This window comes from Grampus griseus (genome assembly GCF_964374135.1).
Source record: "Grampus griseus genome assembly, chromosome: 9".
In the NCBI taxonomy this organism is placed as follows: domain Eukaryota; kingdom Metazoa; phylum Chordata; class Mammalia; order Artiodactyla; family Delphinidae; genus Grampus; species Grampus griseus.
The window spans coordinates 6,178,822-6,200,508 of record NC_139003.1 but is presented as its reverse complement, the minus strand read 5'-3'; the positions used below and the strand labels follow the sequence as shown (position 1 = coordinate 6,200,508).

Here is a 21,687-nt window from a genome sequence, read left to right as displayed (position 1 = left end):
GCATACACATTACAGTGCTTCAGCCGGTGGCAGACTAAAGAAGCGAAACGTATATTCCTTATCTGGAACAAGTTATAATTTATTAGAAAACCAGAAGTACACACAGAGATCTTTAAATGACAGGTGATGACTATGAATAGGGTTCGAGAAGGAAGGTCACCGCAGGGAATCTCTCCGAGGCAGAATTTCCCCGGTTCGTAAAGTCTAAGTTCAGGGTAATGGGCATCCATCCCCGCCATCACCCCTCTCGCGCTCCCCGCCCCCCTCCCCCCCCCCCCGCTCCTGTCCCTGTCCTCCAGGCAAAGACAGGGGCTTTCTTGGAGGCACTGGGGAAACTGCGGGTGGGAGGCGGGGGACGCCCGCGGCCGCGAGAGAAGCTTGACCCCAATGCATTTATATTTCAACTTCCTCCGCCTCGAATTTCCTGATCATCTTTGTGCCTCCTTTTTCCTGCCTGGGATCCCCAGCATGAGGCGGGCCCCTTTCCGCCCAGAGGTGCCTAATGGGGCCAAGAAACGACGTCCCCGGGGCGTCCGTGCGGGGAAGCCTGGGGCGGCAACCTCGCTGGGCAGCGCCGAGGGACAGCCGGGGCGGCCTCCTCGGCGCTGGGCTCCCAGTGCAGGGCCTTGCCTGGGAGCGCGCCTCCGCCCCCGGGTCTCGGCCCCCACTCCGCGCCTCCCAGCCCGCTGCGGCGGGGCCGCGCACGGTGCGCCAGGGGGCGCGCACGCAGGGGGCTGGCCTGCCTGTGGCGCGGGGGAAAGTTGAGTTGGGAGAAGTTGGGAGCGACGGGGGCGCGCCCCAAGGTGGGCACGGGGGAGTCGTCGGGAGCGCGCGAGGGCTCCAGAGAAGGGGGAGAGACCCCGAGACCCCTGCAGCACGAAGTCCAGAGGAAGCGGGTAAGCGGAGAGGTGGCGGAGGGGGAGGGCCAGGGCCGCGGAGGGAGGAAGGGAGGGGAAAGGAAAGGGGGGAACTCGGCACTCGGAGCTGGGAGGGAGTGGAAGTGCAGGAAAGGGCGGAGACTGGGGCGCGGGGAAGCGAGGTCTTGGGGAGAAGGATGGGGAGGCGAGAGGAGTGATTGCTGGTAGGAAGCGGGATCCAGGGTCCGCTTCTTAGAGTTCCCTAAAGCGAGGGTGCCGCGCCCCCTGCCACCAGGAGGGGGTACTCTCTGGGAGGCGCCGCCGGCCCTCCCAACTCCTGGACGGACTCCAAGACGACACCCCTCCCCTTTGGTCCCCTACTCTATCCTTCAGCCCGTCCAGGGTGCCCTGCCTAGGTGTTGCCCCAAGCCTCTGCCCCCGATCTCGGGGTTGGGAGGCGGAGCCGGGAAGGGGTTGGCGGGTCAGGTCAGGACAAGGGGTCAGGCAGAAGAGGGAGCAGCTGGGTGGGGATGGGAAAGGCGAGCGCGGAGAGTTCGACCTAGCTCCTGGGGGGCTGGCTGGGTGGGGAGCTCTGTGCTGGGTGTGGGGGGCGGCGCCGCCTGAAATCCAGGGTCCACTTTTCCCTCCTCCCTTCGCTCCCCAGTCCCGCCAGGCCCACATCGAAGAGCTGTGGAATGTGCGAATTCACCTGGGGGGTGGTTAATGCCCCCCAAGGGGGTCCGGAGTGCTAATCCCTTGGGCAGGGGAGAGTTGCTAATCCTCCGGGCCGGTCGGGGCTGGTCCCCGGAATGTGCCCCCAGCCCGGATTATCGGCATCGATGCTCTGGACAGAGGCTGCTTTGTGTTCTGGGATGGTGGGGGCGGGGGCGAAGGGGGGGCGGAGGTAAAGGGAGGAGGGGAGGATGGAGGAGCGCACTGAGGGCACAGCCTGGAGCGGGGCGTGTGGCGCCGGCAGGTGCCGGCACTCCTTCCCAGACCGGGTTTCCTCCCCCAGCACCCCTCTCCCCCGCACAGACTTGCCCTGGCGGAGGGCCTGCTAGGGGGAGGTGAAGAGGGCAGTCAGCTGAGTTGGAAGGCCGGCCAGGAATGTGTCGCTCCGGGCTCCCCACCCCGGACTGACCCCAAGACCTACATTGTTTGACCCTGCACTGACCTGTCTTACCCCCGAGTTGGCCCTAAATCCGGTAACCCTGATCCCCCAGTGACACACTGGGGAGCTTCGGTACTTTTGCCGTCGCAGAGCCTTGGGTGTCCCCAGCACTGCCCCCACTAGGAATAGGTACCCCAGTTGGCACTGGTCGGGTTCCCTAACCGCAGCTCTTTCGCTGCCCTCCCCCCGCACGGTGTCCTCCCCAGACACCCCTACAGTCACGGTCAGGAGGGCGTCAGCCCTGCCACTCAGATTTTCCTGGCCCCAGGCTTGGGGAGGGGAGGGATTGGACGGCTCCTGAGGGCAGAACCTCGGAGTTTCTGTGCCCACCCTCTTTCTGGTCGTCACGTGCCCCTCCCCCATTATAAAGTCGTGCCCGGCCTGTGCCTGCCAGCCTCCCTTCCTCCCTCCCACTGAGTGAGTGGAGTTGGGCTCCTGCCCCTCCCCCAGGGAGCCTCCCCCCCCCACTTCGGGGCTGGGCTTTTTTCAGTGGAGGGGGGCCCATGAACAGCCCCGTTGCTTGCTGTTTTGGGCTCTCTCCAGAGCTCTCTTTCTCCCTTCCTTCATACGCCCATCGTCTCTGCCTCAAGGGGTGTCTCACTCCCCCCAGCACAGCCCTCTCTGGTCTCAGCCCGCCTCAGTGTGCCGTGCCACCGCTCCCACCGCTCCCGTTTCTGGCTCGGCCTCTCCTCCCTGCTTCCTCTGTCTCCCCTCCCTGATCGCTGCTTTCTCTCCGGGTCTGGGCCTTGACTCCTGTCTGCCTTTTTTTCCCCCCAGCATCTCCCACCCCCGGCTCTCTCCCCCTCACTCCGCTTAGTCCCTTGGCCCTCTGTGGCCTCCTGTGCCTCAGTGCTTGCCTCTGTCTCTCTTTGTTCCTCTCTTTTCTTCCCATAAATAACTCTCTTTGCTCCCCCCACCCTCCAAGGGCCGCTCTAAGGCCTTTCCTAGTCTGGGAGGATCCTGTGCAACCAGGAGACCCCTCGTGGCCGGCGGGCTTCCGTGAAGCCCCGTGCCCTGCCCTCCCCTGGCTGTGCAATGTTGGGGTGCCCCTGCAGGCCTGGCACCTCTCTCATGCAGTGATTGCTCCTCCCCCGCCCCCCCCCCCCAGGTTATGCCGCCGCCTTGTTGCCCTGAAAGCCGCAGCTACAGCGAGAAGGGCTAGGATTTGGCCATGAGCAGCGCCCCCCGGCGCCCCGCCTCGGGCGCAGATTCCTTCCGCACTGTGAGTATTGCCCGCTGCCCCTCTGTCCCTCTCCACCATCACCCCCGGGGCTCTGGCCAGGGTGCGGGTCTGTGTCAGACAGGGGCGTGTGTGTCCGGAGAGGCCTGGGAGGGGAGCCTGTGAGGGACTTGGGAGGGGCACCGCTATCCCCGCTCCGGGCCTTGCGTGGGGCACTGGGTCTGGGACAGGTGTCCGTTGGGGGGGTGGGTGTCAGACAGCTTCTGGTCCTAGGGAGGGAGTTGAGGCTCTGTGTCCTGAAGACCCGGGTTGTTGTTTAGCCTCAGCGAGAGAGGAACTTTGGGAAGCCTGGGTCTCTAAGCCAGCGACCCCCCCCTCTGACTGGGTCTCATAGGCGGCGCCGGTCTGCTGCAAGGTAGCTCTGCGCAGACCGCTGCACCCCCGGCCCCACGTGCCACTCAGCCCCGCCCCTCCTGGCCCCCACGTGGCCACCGCCCCACGTGTCCCCCTCCCATCTTCCTGGGAAGGCTAATGATTAACCCCAGTGCCATAATCAGCCCGTTATTGGTCACCTTGGCCCAGCGGGGCACGTGACCAGGAAGAGGCGCCGGCTGGTCCCCTCCCCCTCCCTCCCGAGTTCACCCCTGCCGGCCATGGACTTCCTCCTTCAGCCTCAGGTGCAAGGGGTTCTTGACCCTCCTCCCCCCACCCCGGGCTAGCCCGCGTGCTAATTCTGGTGAGAGTGAGGCCCAGTGCGGGGGGGAGCCGGGCTAGAGCTGCAGAGGTGGGCTGGGGAGAAGCAGACTCCTCACCCCTGCATCTTCTCCTGCCCAGTATCCCTGCCACCCCCAGCTGCTCGTGACCCCACCTCCGAGACTCTCCAAGGCCCGCCCTTCTTCCCAGCCTACCTCCCCCTTGCTCTTCCTTGCTCTGGTACCCCTGCCCTTGGAGATCTCGATGCCCTTCAAGTCCAGAAGCTCTCGGGCAAATATTTAGCGGTGCCTGGAGCTGAGACGCCCGGGCGGGGCGAGGGGGAGGGGGAGGGGTGGGGGGGGGGTTGGACCAAGGCCGTGGGCTGGGCGGCCGGCTGCTCAGCTAGGCTGAGCTCTCCAAAGCGCCAGGCCACCGCAGTCCCGCCGCTCCTGCAGTATGACTCAGGTGGGGGGGAGTGAGGGTGGGGGCAGGGCGGGGCCCCGCAGCGGCTGAGGTCCCGGGCTCCGGACTCCCAAGGGGAAGCGCCGCATCCCTGTCCAGGAGCTGGGCTCTAGTTCGATTCAGACCAAGCCCGGGTCAGGTAGCACAGCCGCCTGCAGAAGTTACTTTTCGGGCTCAGTCGCCATCCCTGAGCACAGGGGCTGCGTTCACTACTATCAGCCGTGTGAACGGCCCAGATCACACACCCGACCTTGACCTGCGGGCTGGACACACAGCATTTCTGCTGAGGCTTCCAGGGCAGACGCTTTCCACATGCCCTAGAACTGACTGGAATGCGCCCAGCCAGTGTCCTGAGAGCCCGGAACCCGGGGGACGGGCCGCTGGGCGGTGGGTGCCGAGTCCCGAGTCCCTGGCACTCGAGGGGAGGGCAGCCGGGGCTGGGGGTGGTACTGGACTCTGCCGCTAGGCGGGGTGGGGTTTCGAGGAGCGTCTCCCGTGCGTGCGTGCGTGCGTTCTCACCGCCCGTTCTTTTTCACAGCCGGAGCCAGAGAGCCTGGGCCCTGTGACGCCAGGCTTCCCAGAGCAGGAGGAGGATGAACTTCACCGCACCCTGGGCGTGGAGCGGTTTGAGGAGATCCTGCAGGAGGCCGGGTCCCGAGGAGGGGAGGAGCCGGGCCGAAGCTACGGGGAGGCAGACTTTGAATGTGAGGGGGCTCGGGGAGGCGGAGCGAGCGGGGGGCAGGGGTGCTCTGGCTGCCAGGATGGAGCCAGGATGGAGCCGGGGGCCTGGGGGGGGCACTGGGGGCCGGCCAGCTGAGCGGGGAGCCGTGCCCGCCGGCAGCTAAGCGCCCTCCTCCCTGCAGACCACCGGCAGTCCTCCCACCACATCCACCACCCGCTGTCCACCCACCTGCCTCCCGACGCCAGGCGCCGAAAAGTACCCCAGGGCTCAGGACGGAAGCCGCGCAGGCGCCCTGCAGCCTCCCCGACCGGGGAGACCCCCACCATCGAGGAGGGCGAGGAAGAGGAGGATGAGGCCAGTGAGGCCGAGGGGGCCCGGGCACTCAGCCAGCCCCCTGCGTCCACACCCTCTTCCGTGCAGGTGAGCGGGGGCAGGGCTCCTGGGGATGTCTGCGGTACCCCTGGCCTGGCCTCACCTGCTCATACGGGTCCCTGTTCTAGTTCTTTCTCCAGGAGGATGAAGGTGCGGACCGGAAGGCGGAAACAACCAGTCCGTCTCCCCCTCCAATGCTGCCCCACCACGAGGCAGCTCCCCAGGCCACCAAAGGGGCCCAGACTGGGTAAGTGTCCCCAAACAGGGACCTCCCGGGCCGGCACCAGCGAGTTGATGTGGGGAACAAAGCAGGAGCCTTGAGGTCCTCAGACAGGTTCAGAAATCCCAGTCCTGCCGCTGCGATTTGACTTTGGACGAGTCACAGTGTCTGAGCCTGTTTTCCCATCTATAAACCAAGAATAATAGAACTTTTCTCCCAAGGTGGTGGTAGGGGTTAAAGGGTGGTGTGAACGGAAGTTTAAGTATGGGTCCGCCCGGCACGGAAGAGATGTGTGGTCTAAGTCGTCTTCTCCCACCCCCTGCCATCCCCCGGCCCATGGCTTCAGGTAGAGCAGCGTCAAACCCCGGATCAGGAACTGGACGGGTGACCTCCACGCACCCCCGGGACCCCAAGGGTGTGAGAGCAACAGGAGACCCCCTCTTGCTCTTGGGGAGCTAGCTGCCAGTCTACCCTGCTTGTGGTCTCATGAAATGGTATCAGAACAAGTTACTGTGCCAGACGACCTGGTTCAGGTGTAGTGTCGGTACCAGTAGGTGATTGGAGTTTGGGGTTGTTAGCCAGAGAAGCTTTCTTGGAAGAAATCACTTTGAACTGGGTCTCAAGGTCACTACTGTCACCTCCCTGTTGGTTTCTGGGTGCCAGGCAGTGCGAAGGACCCGGGGAAGTGAAGGGCGGATTGCCCCTCCAGGGCGGCACAGGCTCGCTGGGGAGATAGCACAATGTGGATGGAGCTGGGTCCGCGTTGGCCATCTGCACTGGGGGCGCAGGCCTGCAGGTGGCTGGACGGCCAGGAGGAGGTGGCGGAGCCCCAGAGAGAGCACAGCGTTGTGCTGGAAAAGTGGGTCAGATTTGTGGGCAGGGGTGCGAGCAGAAGTGAGGGCACGGAAGGTAGGTGTAGGTGGAGAAAGCCTGGCAGAGGAGGGACTTGTCATGGGGGCTTGGAGCTGTGGGAGGTGAGATGTCGGGAGAACGGTTTGGAATGGTGCGTCAGGGACAGGGACCCACTGGCAGTGGCAGAGAGAAAGGAGGCATCGCAGCTTGGGGGACGGGAGCAGAAGCTGGAATCTGTAAGGGACAGGGGTTCATATCCTCCTTGACTGTTGGGTAGGGGTGGGGTGTCTACAGTTTCAAAGGCCCATTTCCATGTACTTTACTCCATTTGGTTAGAAACACGGGACCCTGTGAACCTCGAGTCCATTGTTAGGGGTGTGCCTGGGAGGGGAAGCAGGTCCCACTCTGGGTACTTTTCCGGACTTCACTCTCCCCACACCTGGGAAGGCTGCCCTCAGCTCCATTTTGCTGCTGAGCTGATGTTCCGGGTGGCTTGTGTGATCGCTTGGGGGGCACAGCCAGTAAATGGTCGAGCCGGATTTAGATGCGGTGGTCTGCTTCCAGAATCCTCTTTTACATCCGCACCTACCGAGGGTGGGGAGCGAAGAGGGGTGAGGTCCAGCGGGGTCCCCTTCCTGGGTCCTTCCTGTGTGGCTCCCGGCCGAGGGAGAGGGGCCAGCCTTCTCAGGCTCATGGCTGCTTTGTCTGTCCAGAGCCCTGGTGGAAGAGGTGGCGGCTGTGGCCAGTGTCACAGCGGGAGGTGATGACGGGGGTGCCTCTGGGCGCCCCCTGGCCAAAGTGCAGCCTGGGCACCGCAGCTACAATCTGCAGGAGAGGAGACGCATCGGCAGCATGACTGGGGCTGAGCAGGCACTGCTGCCCCGGGTCCCGACGGACGAGAGCGAGGCCCAGACGCTGGCCACGGCCGACCTAGACCTCATGAAGAGTGAGTGCTGGGCCTGGGCCAAGCCCGGAGCTGCTGGGAACGAGGGTGGGGGTAAGAGGAAGGGGCGCTTGATCCTGTCCCTCCACCCCCCACCCACAGGTCACCGGTTTGAGGACGTTCCTGGGGTACGGCGACATTTGGTGCGGAAGAATGCCAAAGCGTCTGTGCAGAGTGGCCGGGAAGGGCGAGAGCCTGGCCCCACCCCTCGGGCTCGGCCCCGGGCCCCCCACAAGCCCCACGAGGTAATTTCTCCGCTTCACGGTCTTGCAGCATCTCCCCATCCGTCTTCTTACCACAGCCCCCGTCCCTTCGCAGACCTGCGGTTATCTCGAGCACCAGGGTTGCCATGTATGGTTTTGAAGGTTGTACACTGCACAAGAGTGCAATATACACATCTTCAAACAGCATTGATTTTTTTTTAATTGAAATATAGTTGATACACAATATTGTTAGCCTCCCGTGTACAACATAACGATTTAACATTTAAGCATATTACGACACGTGTACTACGGTAAGTCTAGTAGCCGTCTGTCCCCAGACAGTTATTACGGTATTACCTGCAGTTGCTGGTGTGGGCCTTACGGTTCTGGTTCACATCTTAGACAGGTCGGCTTCCCTTTCATGCCCGTTTTCTGGCAGCTGGCAGCGAGGTGTTTGAAGACCGTTTGGGCCAGAGGCAGCTCCGTGGAGCAGCGTGTTTCATTTTTCAGAATCCAGTCACCTCTGTGCTCATCCAGTCCTGCCGTAACCTGTGAGGATGATGGCCCGGGCGGCATCATACATCGGGGGCAGTGACTGGTCAAGACCACTCAGTTACGTAGCGATGTTGCCCACCTTAGACCTCAGGGCTCTGGTCCTGAACCCTGACCCTCCCAGTGGCTATTTTTGGTAACCTTTTTATTGCGGTCGAACAGACACGGTAAAGCACACTCGGGTTAAGCAGACGGCTCTGTGACACTCTGCACGTGTAAACACCTGGCCAACCCTACCTAGATATAGGACATTTCCCACACTCAGGGAGTTCCCTCGGGCCTCTGCCTAGTCACCACCCTCAGAGGTGACCGCTCTGCGGTCACTCTCAATTAGTTTTGCCAGTTCTTGAATGCATATAAATGAATCCTACAGAATTCCAATGTAGGACTTCCCAGGTGGTCCAGTGGTTAATACTCCTCACTTCCCATCGGTTCGATCCCTGGTTAGGGAAGTTCCGCATGCTGCGTGGCGAGGCCAAAAAAAAAAAAAATTCCAGTTTGTGTGTGTGTGTGTGTGTAGTGACCATTCATCAGACGGTTACTAAGAGTCATATACTGTGCTAAATGTTTTGTATACTTTTTTTTTTAGCTCCCATTAGAGCCCTTTTATTATTATCATCAGTTCAGTTGATTTACAATGTGTTAGTTTCAGGTGTACAGCAAAGTGATTCAGTTATACGTACATGTATATCTATTTTTTTCAGATCCTTTTCCCTCGTAGATTATTATAAAATATTGAGTATAAATCCCTGTGCTATACACTAGGTCCCTGTGCTGTACTCTAGTAACGGGGGTGGTATTACTCCCATTTCACAGACGAGGGACAGTCTCAGATGGGTTAATAACTCGCCCAGGCTCCATGCCTGTGCCCTCCGTCCTGCCATGCCCTCTCATCTCACCCCAAGGTGTTTGTGGAACTGAATGAGTTGCTGCTGGACAAAAACCAGGAGCCTCAGTGGCGGGAGACGGCGCGCTGGATCAAATTCGAGGAGGATGTAGAGGAAGAGACAGAGCGCTGGGGGAAGCCCCACGTGGCCTCCCTCTCGTTCCGCAGCCTCCTGGAGCTGCGCCGGACCCTGGCCCACGGTAACCCACGCCCCACCCCCTGCCCATCGTCACCCCAGGAGTTCCCTTCGCCCGCCAAGCCCGTTCTCTGAGGACCACACGGTCCCACGTTTGTCTTGAGCAACAGGGTGTGTAATGTCACCAGAGCCCAGGAGGGAGCATCTCCTGTCATGATATCACCTGTCACGATGCCTGCCGTGCCTCGGGCTCTGTCATTGGGTGACTGCAGGGCAGGACTGACCCTCTCCTCTTGCCTGGCATCTTCAGCAAGCAGCTTCTCTAAGTGATATTTTCAGATAACGGAAGCTGGTATGTTTTGGATGCTACAGTGTCGTCAAACAGTTTTAGTGGAACGCTTTGGGAAATTCTAGAGACTCTGGGGAACGTGACCTAACCTGTAGCAGGGCTGTGTAAACGACTGCATGAGCGCGGATGCAGGATTCGCGAGCGCTGTGTCTGATGTTCTGCCGTTTGCTCGTTTCCTCCTTCCTGTTGGGGAATCGCTCCCAGCTGCTGTCAGCAGGCCTGCTTCTAAGCAGCTGAGGACTCAGAAACCTGCTGTCAGAATTATTTCCAAACTAGCAGAAACTAACTCGGCTCTGAGTGAGGCTTGAGGGCTTGGGGTAAGGCGCCGAAGTGCGGGTGCTTTATCGCCGGGCTTTGCCATCTTGGTTTCGGCTGCTCAGGGGGCCTTCGGTTCTGTTGGGTCTTTAGTTCTGTGTTCCTGTGAGTTGACCTTGACGGAAAAATGACCTGGTGACTTTTGAAAGGACCTTCATTTCTATATGAAATGGCAGCTCAGAGCAGTGACGGGGTGGAGAGACCTAGAAACTGTCCTTGAGCAGCTGCTAGACTTGGAGGGGGACGTGTTCAGAGGGCTCCAGGGCTGCCATGGGGACGAGGCCGCAGACCGGCTGTGTCGCGCTCCAGAGGGCGGAACTAGGGCCCTAGAGTGAAGTCAGAGGATGCACTTGCTGGCAGTGAAGAGCAGTCTAGGCCGAGGGGGTGGCCCGGGGCACTTCCTGCTGCGTGCTTCCCGGAAGGGGCATCTGGGCAGGACCCGGCCCCGGTGGCCTCTCTGATGGCAGGGGTTCCCTGGCCTCTGCTGAGCCCCACAGGCATTCCTGCGGGGAGAGGGGGGCTGGAAGAAATGGGTCAGAGAGGCCGTGGGACTTGGGCCTTGGGCAGCGCTGGGCCCTGCTCACCGAGCCCTGGCCGCACTTACTTGACTGCCCTCGCTCCCGCTCTCCCTCCCTCCCATCCCCGCCCTTGCATCTTGCCTGAGGATGAGGGCCTCTCGCGGTGGTCCTTATTCCAGGGGCTGTGCTCTTGGACCTGGACCAGCAGACCCTGCCTGGCGTGGCCCACCAGGTGGTGGAGCAGATGGTCATCTCTGACCAGATCAAGGCCGAGGACAGAGCCAACGTGCTGAGGGCCCTGCTGCTGAAACACAGGTGAGGCACCGCCCGCCACACCCTGCCCGCCCGCGCCCAGCGCCCGCCCATGCCCAGCGCCTGCCCATGCCCAGCGCCGGCCGCCGGCCCTCCTCACCTCCTGCCTGCTGCCCCACTAGCCACCCGAGTGATGAGAAGGACTTCTCCTTTCCCCGCAACATCTCAGCCGGCTCCCTGGGCTCCCTGCTGGGGCATCACCACGGCCAGGGAGCCGAGAGCGACCCCCACGTCACCGAGCCTCTCATTGGAGGTGTTCCCGAGACCCGGCTGGAGGTGGAGCGAGAGGTGAGGGGAGAAAGTGACCCTGCCTGGGTCAGGTCCAGCCGCCACTGTGGCTCGGGCTGCAGGACCGCCAAGCGAGTCGGGCGGGAACGGGCGGGGCCGGGGGTGGGGGGTAGCCAGGCTGAGCTCTGCTCTCCTGCATCCCCAGCGTGAGCTGCCTCCTGCAGCTCCTCCAGCTGGGATCACCCGCTCCAAGTCCAAGCATGAGCTGAAGCTTCTGGAGAAGATCCCTGAGAACGCCGAGGCTACGGTGGTCCTTGTGGGTATGTGGGGCAAGCTCGAGGGGCAGGGTACGGGTGGCCGGGCCTGCCTCGGGGGCGCCCCTGCGCTGGGGGCCGGGAGGCGACTGCTGCTCCCGTGCCCATGCCGGCTGCACGCCCCCAGGCTGCGTGGAGTTCCTCTCCCGCCCCACCATGGCCTTCGTGCGGCTGCGGGAGGCAGCGGAGCTGGACGCGGTGCTGGAGGTGCCGGTGCCTGTGCGCTTCCTCTTCCTGCTGCTGGGCCCGAGCAGTGCCAACATGGACTACCATGAGATCGGCCGCTCCATCTCCACCCTCATGTCCGACAAGGTCAGCTGCCGTCCAGCCCACCCAGCCTGGCCCCGGCCCGGCCCCCGTCCCGCGTCCTCACTAGCCCCGTCCCGCCTCGGCAGCAATTCCACGAGGCCGCCTACCTGGCAGACGAACGGGAGGACCTGCTGACGGCCATCAACGCCTTCCTGGACTGCAGCGTGGTGCTGCCGCCCTCGGAGGTGCAGGGCGAGGAGCTGCTGCGATCCGTCGCTCACTTCCAGCGGCAGATGCTCAAGAAGCGAGAGGAGCAGGTCCGGCTGTTGCCCCCGGGGGCTGGGCTGGAGCCCAAGTCAGCCCAAGATAAGGGTACGGGCCAGTGCAGGCCGGGGGCCAGGTCTGGGCTGCCGGCTGGGGGCTTGGGGCTTAGGCCGGAGGGTGGTCTGTTGTACACGGAGGAGAGCGGGACGGGAGGAAGAGGGCTGTGACGGGCGCCCTGACGGAGGCCCGGGTTGCAGCGCTCCTGCAGATGGTAGAGGTGGCAGGTGTGGTGGAAGACGATCCCCTTCGGCGGACAGGCCGGCCTTTTGGGGGCTTGATCCGAGATGTGCGGCGCCGCTATCCCCACTACCTGAGCGACTTCCGAGACGCGCTCAACCCCCAGTGCCTGGCCGCCGTCATCTTCATCTACTTCGCGGCCCTGTCTCCTGCCATCACCTTCGGGGGGCTGCTGGGTAAGGAGAGGCTTCAGGTCGTGGTGGGGAGCGCACGGGTCCCCCCGGCCGCCAGCCGCTGAGCTGGCTCTTGCCGCCCTAGGAGAGAAGACGCATGACCTGATTGGAGTATCGGAGCTGATCATGTCCACGGCAGTGCAGGGCGTGACCTTCTGCCTGCTGGGGGCCCAGCCGCTGCTGGTGATCGGTTTCTCGGGGCCCCTGCTGGTCTTCGAGGAAGCCTTCTTCTCGGTGAGGGGCCACGGGCTACCCGGGCTAGTCCTTCCTGCCCAGCTCAGCTCCCCGTTCTCTTCCCCGAGCACTCCCGCCCCGTTAGCCTGCCCCGGGCTCCGAGCCTGACTGCCCACCGTGCCCCAGTTCTGCAGCAGCAACGACCTGGAGTACCTGGTGGGCCGCGTGTGGATTGGCTTCTGGCTGGTGCTGCTGGCCCTGCTCATGGTGGCCCTGGAGGGGAGCTTCCTGGTGCGCTTCGTCTCCCGCTTCACCCAGGAGATCTTCGCCTTCCTCATCTCCCTCATCTTCATCTACGAGACCTTCTACAAGCTGGTTAAGGTGGGTGGGCCTGACGGAACCTGGCCCAGGAGGGGCCGGGCTTTGGGACTGGAGGGAGCCGGGGGCGTCCTGCCCCTTTGTTCTCTGAGCGTGAGGCCGGGCTGCCCCATGGAGCCACGGAACCTAGGCTGGTCCTTCCTGCTGCCCCCACCCCTTCCCCGCCCACCCTCCCTCCCTGTCACCAACATATACATCAGAGCTTCAGATCAGTCTTAAAGACTCACTTTTTTGTTTTTTTTTAAACTTGCAAATACATTCTTGCAAAAGTAGTATGCGTGCTTCACAGCATATAAGACGTATATTTCACAGTATCTTCTGTGAAATAAATTTTCAAAAATTTAAGATGTCAAAAGGGGGATCCTTCTGAGCTTACTCTGCAATTATTTCATTACCTGTGAGGCTGAATATCTAGGTGGATGGCTCACATATCTTTAATAACGAAGGTAATATGTGCTTTTGTTTTTTTCTTAATAACTTTATTTATTTATTTATGGCCGCGTTGGGTCTTTGTTGCTGCGCGCGGGCTTTCTCTAGTTGAGGCGAGCGGGGGCTATTCTTCGTTGCGGTGCGCGGGCTTCTCATTGTGGTGGCTTCTCTTGTTGCGGAGCACAGGCTCTAGGCGCGCGGGCTTCAGTAGTTGTGGCTCGCAGGCTCTAGAGCGCAGGCTCAGTAGTTGTGGCGCATGGGCTTAGTTGCTCTGCAGCATGTGGGATCTTCCCAGATCAGAGCTTGAACCCATGTCCCCTGCATTGGCAGGTGAATTCTTTTTTTTTCTTTTTAATATATTTATTTATTTGGCTGCATTGGGTCTTTGTTGCTGCATGCGGGTTTTCTCTAGTTGCGGCAAGTGGGGGCTACTCTTTTTTTGTGTGGGGGGCGGGGAGCTACCCTTCGTTGTGTTGTGCGGGCTTCTCATTGCGGTGGCTTCTCTTGTTTCAGAGCACCAGCTCTAGGTGAACGGGCTCAGTAGTTGTGGCTCGTGGGCTCTAGAGCGCAGGCTCAGTAGTTGTGGCTCACGGGCTTAGTTGCTCCACGACGTGGGATCTTCCTGGACCAGGGCTTGAACCCGTGTCCCCTGCACTGGCAGGCGGATTCTTAACCACCGTGCCACCAGGGAAGCCCCTGTGCTTTTGTTAAAGCGGCGAACAATCCAGAATGTCAAAGGGAAAGGCCCCCAAGGTGACAGACAGGGTCACGGTCTGGGCATCAGACCCACGTCTGTGTCTGTGTCAGGATCAGGAGAAGATGTGCCCCCGAGGTCCACCACGCTCCCTGTGTCGCTCCTCCAGGCCTGGCTGGAGCCTCGTCTGCAGCTGCTTTCCCGAATTAGATCAACCCCTCTTTTTTTTTTTTTTAATTTTTTGGCCATGCCGGGTGGCATGTGGGATCTTAGTTCCCTGACCAGGGATCAAACCCACACACCCCCTGCATTGGAAGCTCAGTCTTAACCACTGGACCGCCAGGGAAGTCCCAGACCAGCCCCTCTCTTAATTGCTAGTTGTCTTGTGCTCACATCTGGTCACCTCGGTCATTTTCTTAATCAAGACAAGCTCTTTGAGGGCAGGCCAGCCACCCCCAGCCCTACCTGTCCCACTTAGCATATAGCTGAGTCCCGGATGTCTCACCAGTTAAGCTGATAGAATCCTTTGTCCTCTCCCCAGATCTTCCAGGAACATCCCCTCCACGGCTGTTCAGTCTCCAACAGCTCCGAGGCAGACAGTAGCGAGAACGCCACGTGGGCTGGGGCAGCAGAAGCAGCCACGCTGGGGCCGAGGAATGAGAGCTCAGCCGGGCCGTCCAGGCAGGGGAGGCCCCGGGGCCAGCCCAACACCGCCCTGTTGTCGCTGGTGCTCATGGCTGGCACCTTCTTCATCGCCTTCTTCCTGCGCAAATTCAAGAACAGCCGGTTCTTCCCTGGCCGGGTGTGTGGGCTGGCGGGCCCGAGGGAGGCGAGATCTGGGGACAGGAAGGGGGGCGACTCGGAGTCGGGGCTGCAGCGAGGCGTGGGGCCTCTGAGCACGGTGCTCGCCCACAGGTGCGGCGAGTGATCGGGGACTTTGGGGTACCCATCGCGATCCTCATCATGGTGCTTGTGGATTACAGTATCGAGGACACCTACACCCAGGTACGGCGGAGCGCGCGCAGCAGTGAGGCGGTGCTGGACTCTGGACGTTCCCCTCCAGGCCCCCGAGTCCAGAGCTGCCTCTAAACTGGGCAGACACCAGGCCTTTCCCACAGCACGCCTTCGGCGTCCACCCTGCCCAGTGCAGCTCAGGGCACTCCCTCCAAGGTTCACCTGCCCCTGGCCCCACCCTCTGCCCCGCAGAAGCTGAGCGTGCCCAGCGGAATCTCAGTGACAGCCCCAGAGAAGCGGGGCTGGGTCATCAACCCCCTGGGGGAGCGCAGCTCCTTCCCCGTGTGGATGATGGTTGCCAGCCTGCTGCCTGCCATCTTGGTCTTCATCCTTATCTTCATGGAGACACAGATCACCACGTGAGTGGTCCTGGCATAGGCAGGGTGCCGTGCAGACGGCGACCGCCTGCTGCGTGGAGGGGCTGGAGCCCCCGGCAGGCTGGCTGCTGGAGTTGACTTTGTAGGCAGCAGAAAATCCCACTGACGTTTGCTCGGATGGGCACAGTACGGGCTGGGAGCTGTCCAGGAGGGTGGGGAGGGCCAGATAGGACTCAGTTCTGTGATGGGACCCTCGCCCTGACGGAAGAGGCAGGGACCATCAGGTTCCAGAAACAGACAGAGGTGACTGGGCACTCTGGAAAGACACAGTTGTCTGCCAGGCTGGGCCCGGGGCTCAGTGCGTGCCTGTCTCCGCCCAGGCTGATCATCTCCAAGAAGGAGCGCATGCTGCAGAAGGGCTCCGGCTTCCACCTGGACCTGCTGCTCATCGTGGCCATGGGCGGCATCTGTGCCCTCTTTGGCTTGCCCTGGTTGGCTGCTGCCACCGTCCGCTCCGTCACGCATGCCAACGCGCTTACTGTCATGAGCAAGGCTGTGGCGCCCGGGGACAAGCCCAAGATCCAGGAGGTCAAGGAGCAGCGGGTGACGGGGCTGCTGGTTGCCCTGCTTGTGGGTACGTTCACCTCTTGCGCCCAGCCTTCCCGGAGGGGTCTTAGGGCCACTGGGGTAGAGAGCCCTGGGGCCAGCTGTTTCTCCTCCTCCCCCAGGCCTCTCCTTGGTCATCGGGGATCTGCTCCGGCAGATCCCCCTGGCTGTGCTCTTCGGGATTTTCCTGTACATGGGAGTTACCTCCCTTAACGGGATCCAGTTCTATGAGCGGCTGCACCTGCTTCTCATGCCACCCAAACACCACCCAGACGTCACCTATGTCAAGAAGGTGAGACCTGGCTCGGAAGGGCCCTGTGCCTCTGCCCCCTCCTGGTCTGTGTGGGTCACCCTCCAGCCCGCCATCTGCCCACCCTGGCCAGCCCTCATTCAGCCCGTGCAGACCCAAGGAGGCGCTTCCGTCCCACCCCTGTGGAGGGGAGAGGGGTCGTCGTCCTCTGGATGTGGCAGGCCTGATGGCCCTCTGGGGACTGGGGCGCTCGGAGGCTGGAGAGAAGCCCGGGCTCACCTGTCTTGCCCTGCACCCCCCCCCCCAGGTTCGGACCCTCCGTATGCACCTGTTCACAGCCCTGCAGCTGCTCTGCCTGGCCGTGCTCTGGGCCGTCATGTCCACGGCTGCCTCCCTGGCCTTCCCCTTCATCCTCATCCTCACGGTGCCGCTCCGCATGCTGGTGCTCACCCGCATCTTCACCGAGCGAGAGATGAAATGCGTAAGGCTCCCGCGCCCCTCCCCACCCCACCGGCCCCACCTCGGTCTTGCCAAGGGGTCGCGCTCAGCACCAACCTTCCGACTCTGCCCCACCACAGCTGGACGCTAACGAGGCAGAGCCGGTGTTTGATGAGCGGGAGGGCGTGGACGAGTACAACGAGATGCCCATGCCTGTGTAGCTGCTACCTGGATGGACAGCCGAGGGACAGATGGACAGAGGGAACAGGGGCTGGGGGTGCTCGCCCCGTCCTCCTCCCTCCTCATTTTTATTTAAGTGAATAATTTAAAGTCCCCTTACCAGCGCCCCCGCAATAAAGTGCTTCGGCCCCCACCTATCCCCGGCCGCGTGTGTGTGTGAGCCGGGTTTGAATGGAAGAGAGGTGACGGATTCCAGCCCGCTCTGTCCCAGAAACGAGATGTGCAATGGGGAAGGAAAGGAACTTTAATGACAAATCAAAGCAGAGGGAGCCAAAGTGCAAACTGTCCATCCCCCGATGGGGGGGCCATCCTGAACCCATGTGCACGCCCTCACCCCCCTTCAGGCCCCCAGCGGAGGCCCAGGGCCTGAAGCTTCTGCCTCAGGTAGCTCTTGAGCTGGGGCAGGCCTCTCTGTGACTCCAGTTCCTCGAAGGGTAGCTGCAGGGGGAGAGGGTAGCAGGTTACCCCAGGGCCTGGCCGGCCAGGGGAGGGGTACTAGCTGAGTGTGTGGGCGTGGGGAGGGCTCTCACCGGCAGGAGCTGGTAGCCCATCAGGCCCAGATGCCGCTCCCGCAGAGCCCGTGAGCCCAGCAGCACTCTGCCATCCCGGCAGAAATGCCACCGTTCCCGCAGCATCAGTACCACCCTGGAGGAGAAGTGACTGGCTCAGAGCTGCTGTCTATGAAGGCAGGCGAGGCTCTCCCACCCTCTTCCCTTACCTTTGGGCAGGGTCACGGGTTGTGTAGGGACAGGACCGGGGAGGATACGGTAGGAAGGGGTCCTGGGTTCTCACGGGGAGCACAGCACCAGAGCTGCTGACACAGAGCAGGAAGTCTGCAGGGCATGGAGAGAGAGAGCTGCTGGCCTTCAGCGGAGGCTCCGTGTCCTGGCGAGCCGCTGGCCCACCCGGAGCTCACCTGTGCAGTAGCCTGGAGGCACGGTCAGGTCCTGCCGATACTTCTCCTCCCCCAGCAGCTGGCGCAGCCCCTCGGCTACTATATCCTTGTGACTGAGGGGGAGAGGAACACCGGTATCAGGAAAGCCCCCAAGACACTCGTTCTAGCTCCCTCCTGCCTAGTTCCACGGCCCTGGGAAATGCCTTTGCTGCTCCGCTCTGACTGCCTAGGGTGCAGCAGCACACACAGAACATGGTCCCCTGGGTTGGCCTACCCCGTGCTTCTTGCGGGCCGCTCCCCTCCCCTCCCCAAAGCTGCCCCATCCACCTGTACTTGCAACGGGCACGGTCGGTGATGAGTGGCTGGGGGAAGATGGGCACTTGTTGCCTTCGGGGAAGGCGGGGACCCCGATATCCTGGGAGCTCCAGCTCCACGGCCGTGTCTAGCAGGGAGAGGTAGCGCCGCACAATCAGGGCGTGAGGGGTGCCTGCAGGAAAGCAGGACAAGGCTTACTGGGTTGCAGACCCCCACCCTGCTTCCCCTGCCCACTGGCTCCCCGGGACCCAGCCAGCCCTCCAGTCTGCGCACCACTGATGTGGCTGATGAAACCTGGGGAAAAAACAAAGTGCAGGGCTCGGAAGGGCAGGCACCGCAGCTGGCACAGTGACATCAAGATGTTGACAGTTGCCAGGGGGGCCACCCCTGCTTCCCGAGCCAGGATCCTCTCAAGGCAGGGCATGAACTGCTCTTCCAGAGGCAGGTAGTTCAGTCGCCCAAAGGGCAGGACCAACTTCTGTACCACCTGCGGAGCAAGGGCAGCCCATCACCCAGCGCGAAGCGGTTCTCCAGTATCCTTTACAAGCTGGACCTCAGGGAGGCTTGGCCTGCAAGCTCACAGCATCACCATAAAGGCAGGACAATCCCTCTACACACACACCAGAAGCTCAACAGGGTAAGCACTGCTTGAGCTCCACGCGATTAGTCTTCAAACAAGCAGAGGAGACGTGGCTGTGGGTTCTGTCCCTGAAGACTTAGCAGAGTGGGATCAACCAAGTTAAGACAGGGGCTGAGAGTGTTTGCAGGGCTTCCCTGGCGGCACAGTGGTTGAGAATCTGCCTGCCGATGCAGGGGACACGGGTTCGAGCCCTGGTCTGGGAAGATCCCCCATGCCGCGGAGCAACGAGGCCCGTGAGCCACAACTACTGAGCCTGCGCGTCTGGAGCTTGTGCTCCGCAACGAGAGAGGCCGCCATAGTGAGAGGCCCGCGCACCGCAATGAAGAGTGGCCCCCACTTGCCACAACTAGAGAAAACCCTCGCACAAAACGAAGACCCAACACAGCCAAAAATAATTAAATAACTTAATAAACTCCTACCCCCAACATCTTCTTTAAGGAAAAAAAAAAAAGAGTGTTTGGAGAAGTGCAGACAACCCAGGCATACATGCTGGGGAGCTGGACAAGCCAGCGAGGGTGTGAGCAAAGGTGGAACCCCACGGGAAAGAGCAGAGAGCCTAACTGGGTTGTCTGCTGCAGATAGAAGCAGCCAATCAGGCTGGGTGGGGGTTAGGCCTGCCAGGTGTCTTAGGATGGGATGAGTAGGAGAGGAGCATGGGAAGGTGGGAGGTAATCCCACCTTGCTGTTGAGCTGGGCTTCCTGGGCCACCAGGAAGTGGGCAATGGCTTCCAGAAGCTGGGGCTCCCGCAACCGGTGGCGGGCCAAGTGCTGGGCCAGAAGCACCATCACGTGGGGCGTCAGTTCCTCTGGCCTGGCCTCTGCAAAGAACAGCTCATCACACCGGACCCTCAGGTCAGACCTCAACTAGATTCCACCAGACACCACCTGCCTCCGCCTCAGCTCCCCTCCTCCCATGAACCTTAACCCCCTCCAGCACCTGCCAGGCTGCGGATGAGGTGATGCTGTGGATGCCGCTGGAAGCGGGGGCAGCTGAGAGCAGCTTCCAACCTTAGCCCACCGCGAAGGACAGGCTGCAGAGGGGGAGGTGGCTTCGGAGGGAGGCGGAACCTTTGCTCCTGCTCCAGGGCACACACCAGGGGCCCATCTGATGGGAAGCCTGAGGAGGAGAGGGTCAGAGGAGGCAGTCCTAGCAACCGGGAGTTGCTCTGCTCTGCTCCAGTCCTGGTTTAGTTAATGAATCCCCAATCCTTCTCATCTCTGTTTTCTGGGCTGGAAGGTTTGCTACAGAGCACGTGGAAACACTAGAGAAATGTGAGATATCACGTGCACTAAGGTATCAGAACAGTCTGTGGGGAAGGCCTTATACAAAGAAGGCAAGTGAGTTCTCATCTCTTGCCAGTGGTAACAAATTGCAGGGGCTTCCTAGAGCGCTGTATTAGAAGGGACCTGGGGTGGCACCCTAGCTAAGCTGCAGCACCTGCTGCTTGACTCGTGATGTCTGCCACGGATACAGGGGAGCAGCATTAAGTGTGGCGGCGTACGTGCCGTTCCTGGCAAGCCCGAGGGGTGCGTTCTGTCAGCGATCTCGGGTCCTCTGCTGTTTCTCTATTCTTCCGTTAACGCCCACCCACCCCCCAGACACCGTCCTCACCAAGTAAGACTGCAAGGTGCAGACACACGTGGATGGTGTGAATGTCAAAGGAGGGGCAGTTTCGGATGATGAGCTGACTCAAGTCCTGAAGTGTGGCCTGCTCCACAGGAGGGGGTCGTGGCTGAGACCCCAAGAGCTGGCCCAGGCGACGGAGTGCCACAGGGTAGTGGTGGGCGCGCACCTTGGTGGGGTTCTGGCCCAGCCAGCGCAGCAGCTCCCCAGGGCTCCTCGCCTGTTCCAGAAGCCGCTGCAACCCCTGCACAGGGCCTGCATGGGGGGCTCCTCCAGGAGGCCGGTCTCCCCATTTGTTGGGCCCCAGACAGTAGGGCTGTACTGGTGGGAGCAGCAGCAGGCCAGACAGCCGAGCACTGGAGGCCTGGGCAGAGAGCAGGACTCGAAGCATGGAGTTGGGTGATGGAGACCCTGAGGGGTGGCCCAGAAAAGGGGGTGAGGTATTCTCCAACGGTGAGAAAGACCAGCTATCTACTCCTCACCTCGCTCCCCATCCGGTGGAGCCTGGGGTCAGAGCAACCCTGACTCATGTTCACCCTTCTTTATGACTGCTCTGCTCCACTTCCCAACCCGCCCCTCTCTGCCTTCTTCCATCCTCTGAAACAGCAATCGTAATCCTTCAGTGTGCTCAGCGTAGGGATATTTACAAAGCAATTCCACATGCATTATCCCCTCTCGTCCTCCTTACAGGCCTATGAGGAGGGAGGCAGGGCTGGCATTACCTCGATTTCACAGGTGGAGAAACCAAGGCCCAGAGAGGCGAGGGGGTTACGTTAAGCCCGAGGTCACGAATCTGGTTAGTGGTCGCGCCCAGCCTGGAGCCCAGCTCGCCGCGACGATACGCCCTCCCGACCACCTCCCCCTCCCGCAGGAGGCGGCGGCGGCACAGAAGGTGGAGCGCGGGCTCCGCAGCCGGACGGTCCTGGGTTCCATGCTGGGTGCTCCCACTTACCAGCTGCGTGACCTTGGACAAGTGGCTTCGTCTCTCTGCCCAAGTCTCCTCGCCCGTGAAACGAGAACGCAGGGCCCACCTTGGAGGGCGCCCGTGGAGCCCGAGGGCTCAGCTTTGCCATGGCGCGGAGTCGGCGGTGTCAGGGCCCTCCCCCAACGCCCACCCGGCCCGGGGATGCCAGGAGACCGGGGGCACGGTCGCCAACACCAACTCCCGCCGCCCTCCCGCGGCCCGCCCCGCAGGCACCACCCCTACATGGCTCCCCAGGCCCCGCGCAGATCGCTCCCTCGGTCGGTCTCGGGGCCCGGGGACCGAGCTCCCCCCGCGGCCTCCTCATCAGGGGGCCACCGAGTCCGCCATCTTCCCAGCAGCCCCCGGATCGCCGCCCAGACGCCAACCGCGGCACAGTCCTCGGCCAGCAAAGACGTGGCTCCCGTCAGTCCCCGCGCGCCAGGTCGCCGCGCGCCCCGCCCCCTGCTTCCGGGAAGCTGCG

At 61.8% G+C, this 21,687-nt stretch overlaps 2 protein-coding genes across 5 annotated transcripts; one reads left to right on the top strand and one right to left on the bottom strand.

The window, feature by feature from the left end:
• Positions 1-760: 760 nt before the first annotated feature.
• SLC4A2 (solute carrier family 4 member 2) lies at positions 761-16,809 on the top strand. 2 transcript variants are annotated; one of them, XM_082661837.1, is made up of 23 exons: positions 761-896; positions 3,137-3,250; positions 4,902-5,067; positions 5,227-5,465; positions 5,546-5,664; positions 7,203-7,435; positions 7,535-7,677; positions 9,093-9,273; positions 10,571-10,706; positions 10,826-10,991; positions 11,137-11,251; positions 11,373-11,557; positions 11,641-11,866; positions 12,016-12,231; positions 12,314-12,462; positions 12,589-12,783; positions 14,445-14,705; positions 14,819-14,908; positions 15,110-15,276; positions 15,615-15,868; positions 15,963-16,132; positions 16,398-16,571; positions 16,669-16,809. In XM_082661837.1, the coding sequence occupies exons 2-23, from the start codon at positions 3,200-3,202 to the stop codon at positions 16,747-16,749; spliced, it is 3,717 nt and encodes a 1,238-aa protein (XP_082517963.1). In that variant the 5' UTR covers positions 761-896; positions 3,137-3,199; the 3' UTR covers positions 16,750-16,809. The 2 variants fall into 2 exon arrangements, with proteins under 2 accessions (XP_082517963.1, XP_082517964.1); XM_082661838.1 differs by lacking the exons at positions 761-896; positions 3,137-3,250 and adding an exon at positions 3,847-3,885.
• A 192-nt stretch (positions 16,810-17,001) lies between these two features.
• FASTK (Fas activated serine/threonine kinase) lies at positions 17,002-21,625 on the bottom strand. 3 transcript variants are annotated; one of them, XM_082661766.1, is made up of 10 exons: positions 21,450-21,625; positions 20,231-20,653; positions 19,556-19,735; positions 19,297-19,436; positions 18,252-18,465; positions 17,991-18,150; positions 17,685-17,776; positions 17,487-17,601; positions 17,299-17,413; positions 17,002-17,206 (listed from the first exon to the last, which is right to left on the bottom strand). In XM_082661766.1, exons 1-10 carry the CDS (start codon positions 21,529-21,531, stop codon positions 17,099-17,101), a joined length of 1,629 nt encoding a protein of 542 aa, XP_082517892.1. In that variant the 5' UTR covers positions 21,532-21,625; the 3' UTR covers positions 17,002-17,098. The 3 variants fall into 3 exon arrangements, with proteins under 3 accessions (XP_082517892.1, XP_082517891.1, XP_082517890.1); XM_082661765.1 differs by having other exon boundaries at positions 17,997-18,150; positions 21,195-21,456; XM_082661764.1 differs by having other exon boundaries at positions 21,195-21,455.
• Between the last annotated feature and the right edge of the window lie 62 nt (positions 21,626-21,687).

Bases quoted from the DNA above. Each gene is read 5' to 3' on its own strand.
- SLC4A2 (XM_082661837.1), top strand. From the start codon at position 3,200: ATGAGCAGCGCCCCCCGGCGCCCCGCCTCGGGCGCAGATTCCTTCCGC. The intron at 9,274-10,570 runs GTAACCCACGCC...TCCTTATTCCAG, and splicing joins GCGCCGGACCCTGGCCCACG to GGGCTGTGCTCTTGGACCTG. The intron at 11,252-11,372 runs GTATGTGGGGCA...GCACGCCCCCAG, and splicing joins GGCTACGGTGGTCCTTGTGG to GCTGCGTGGAGTTCCTCTCC.
- FASTK (XM_082661764.1), bottom strand. From the start codon at position 21,315: ATGGCAAAGCTGAGCCCTCGGGCTCCACGGGCGCCCTCCAAGGTGGGC. The intron at 17,777-17,990 runs GTGGATGGGGCA...TCTCCCCCTCAG, and splicing joins CGTGCCCGTTGCAAGTACAG to TCACAAGGATATAGTAGCCG. The intron at 17,207-17,298 runs GTGAGAGCCCTC...CTCCCCCTGCAG, and splicing joins TGGGCTACCAGCTCCTGCCG to CTACCCTTCGAGGAACTGGA.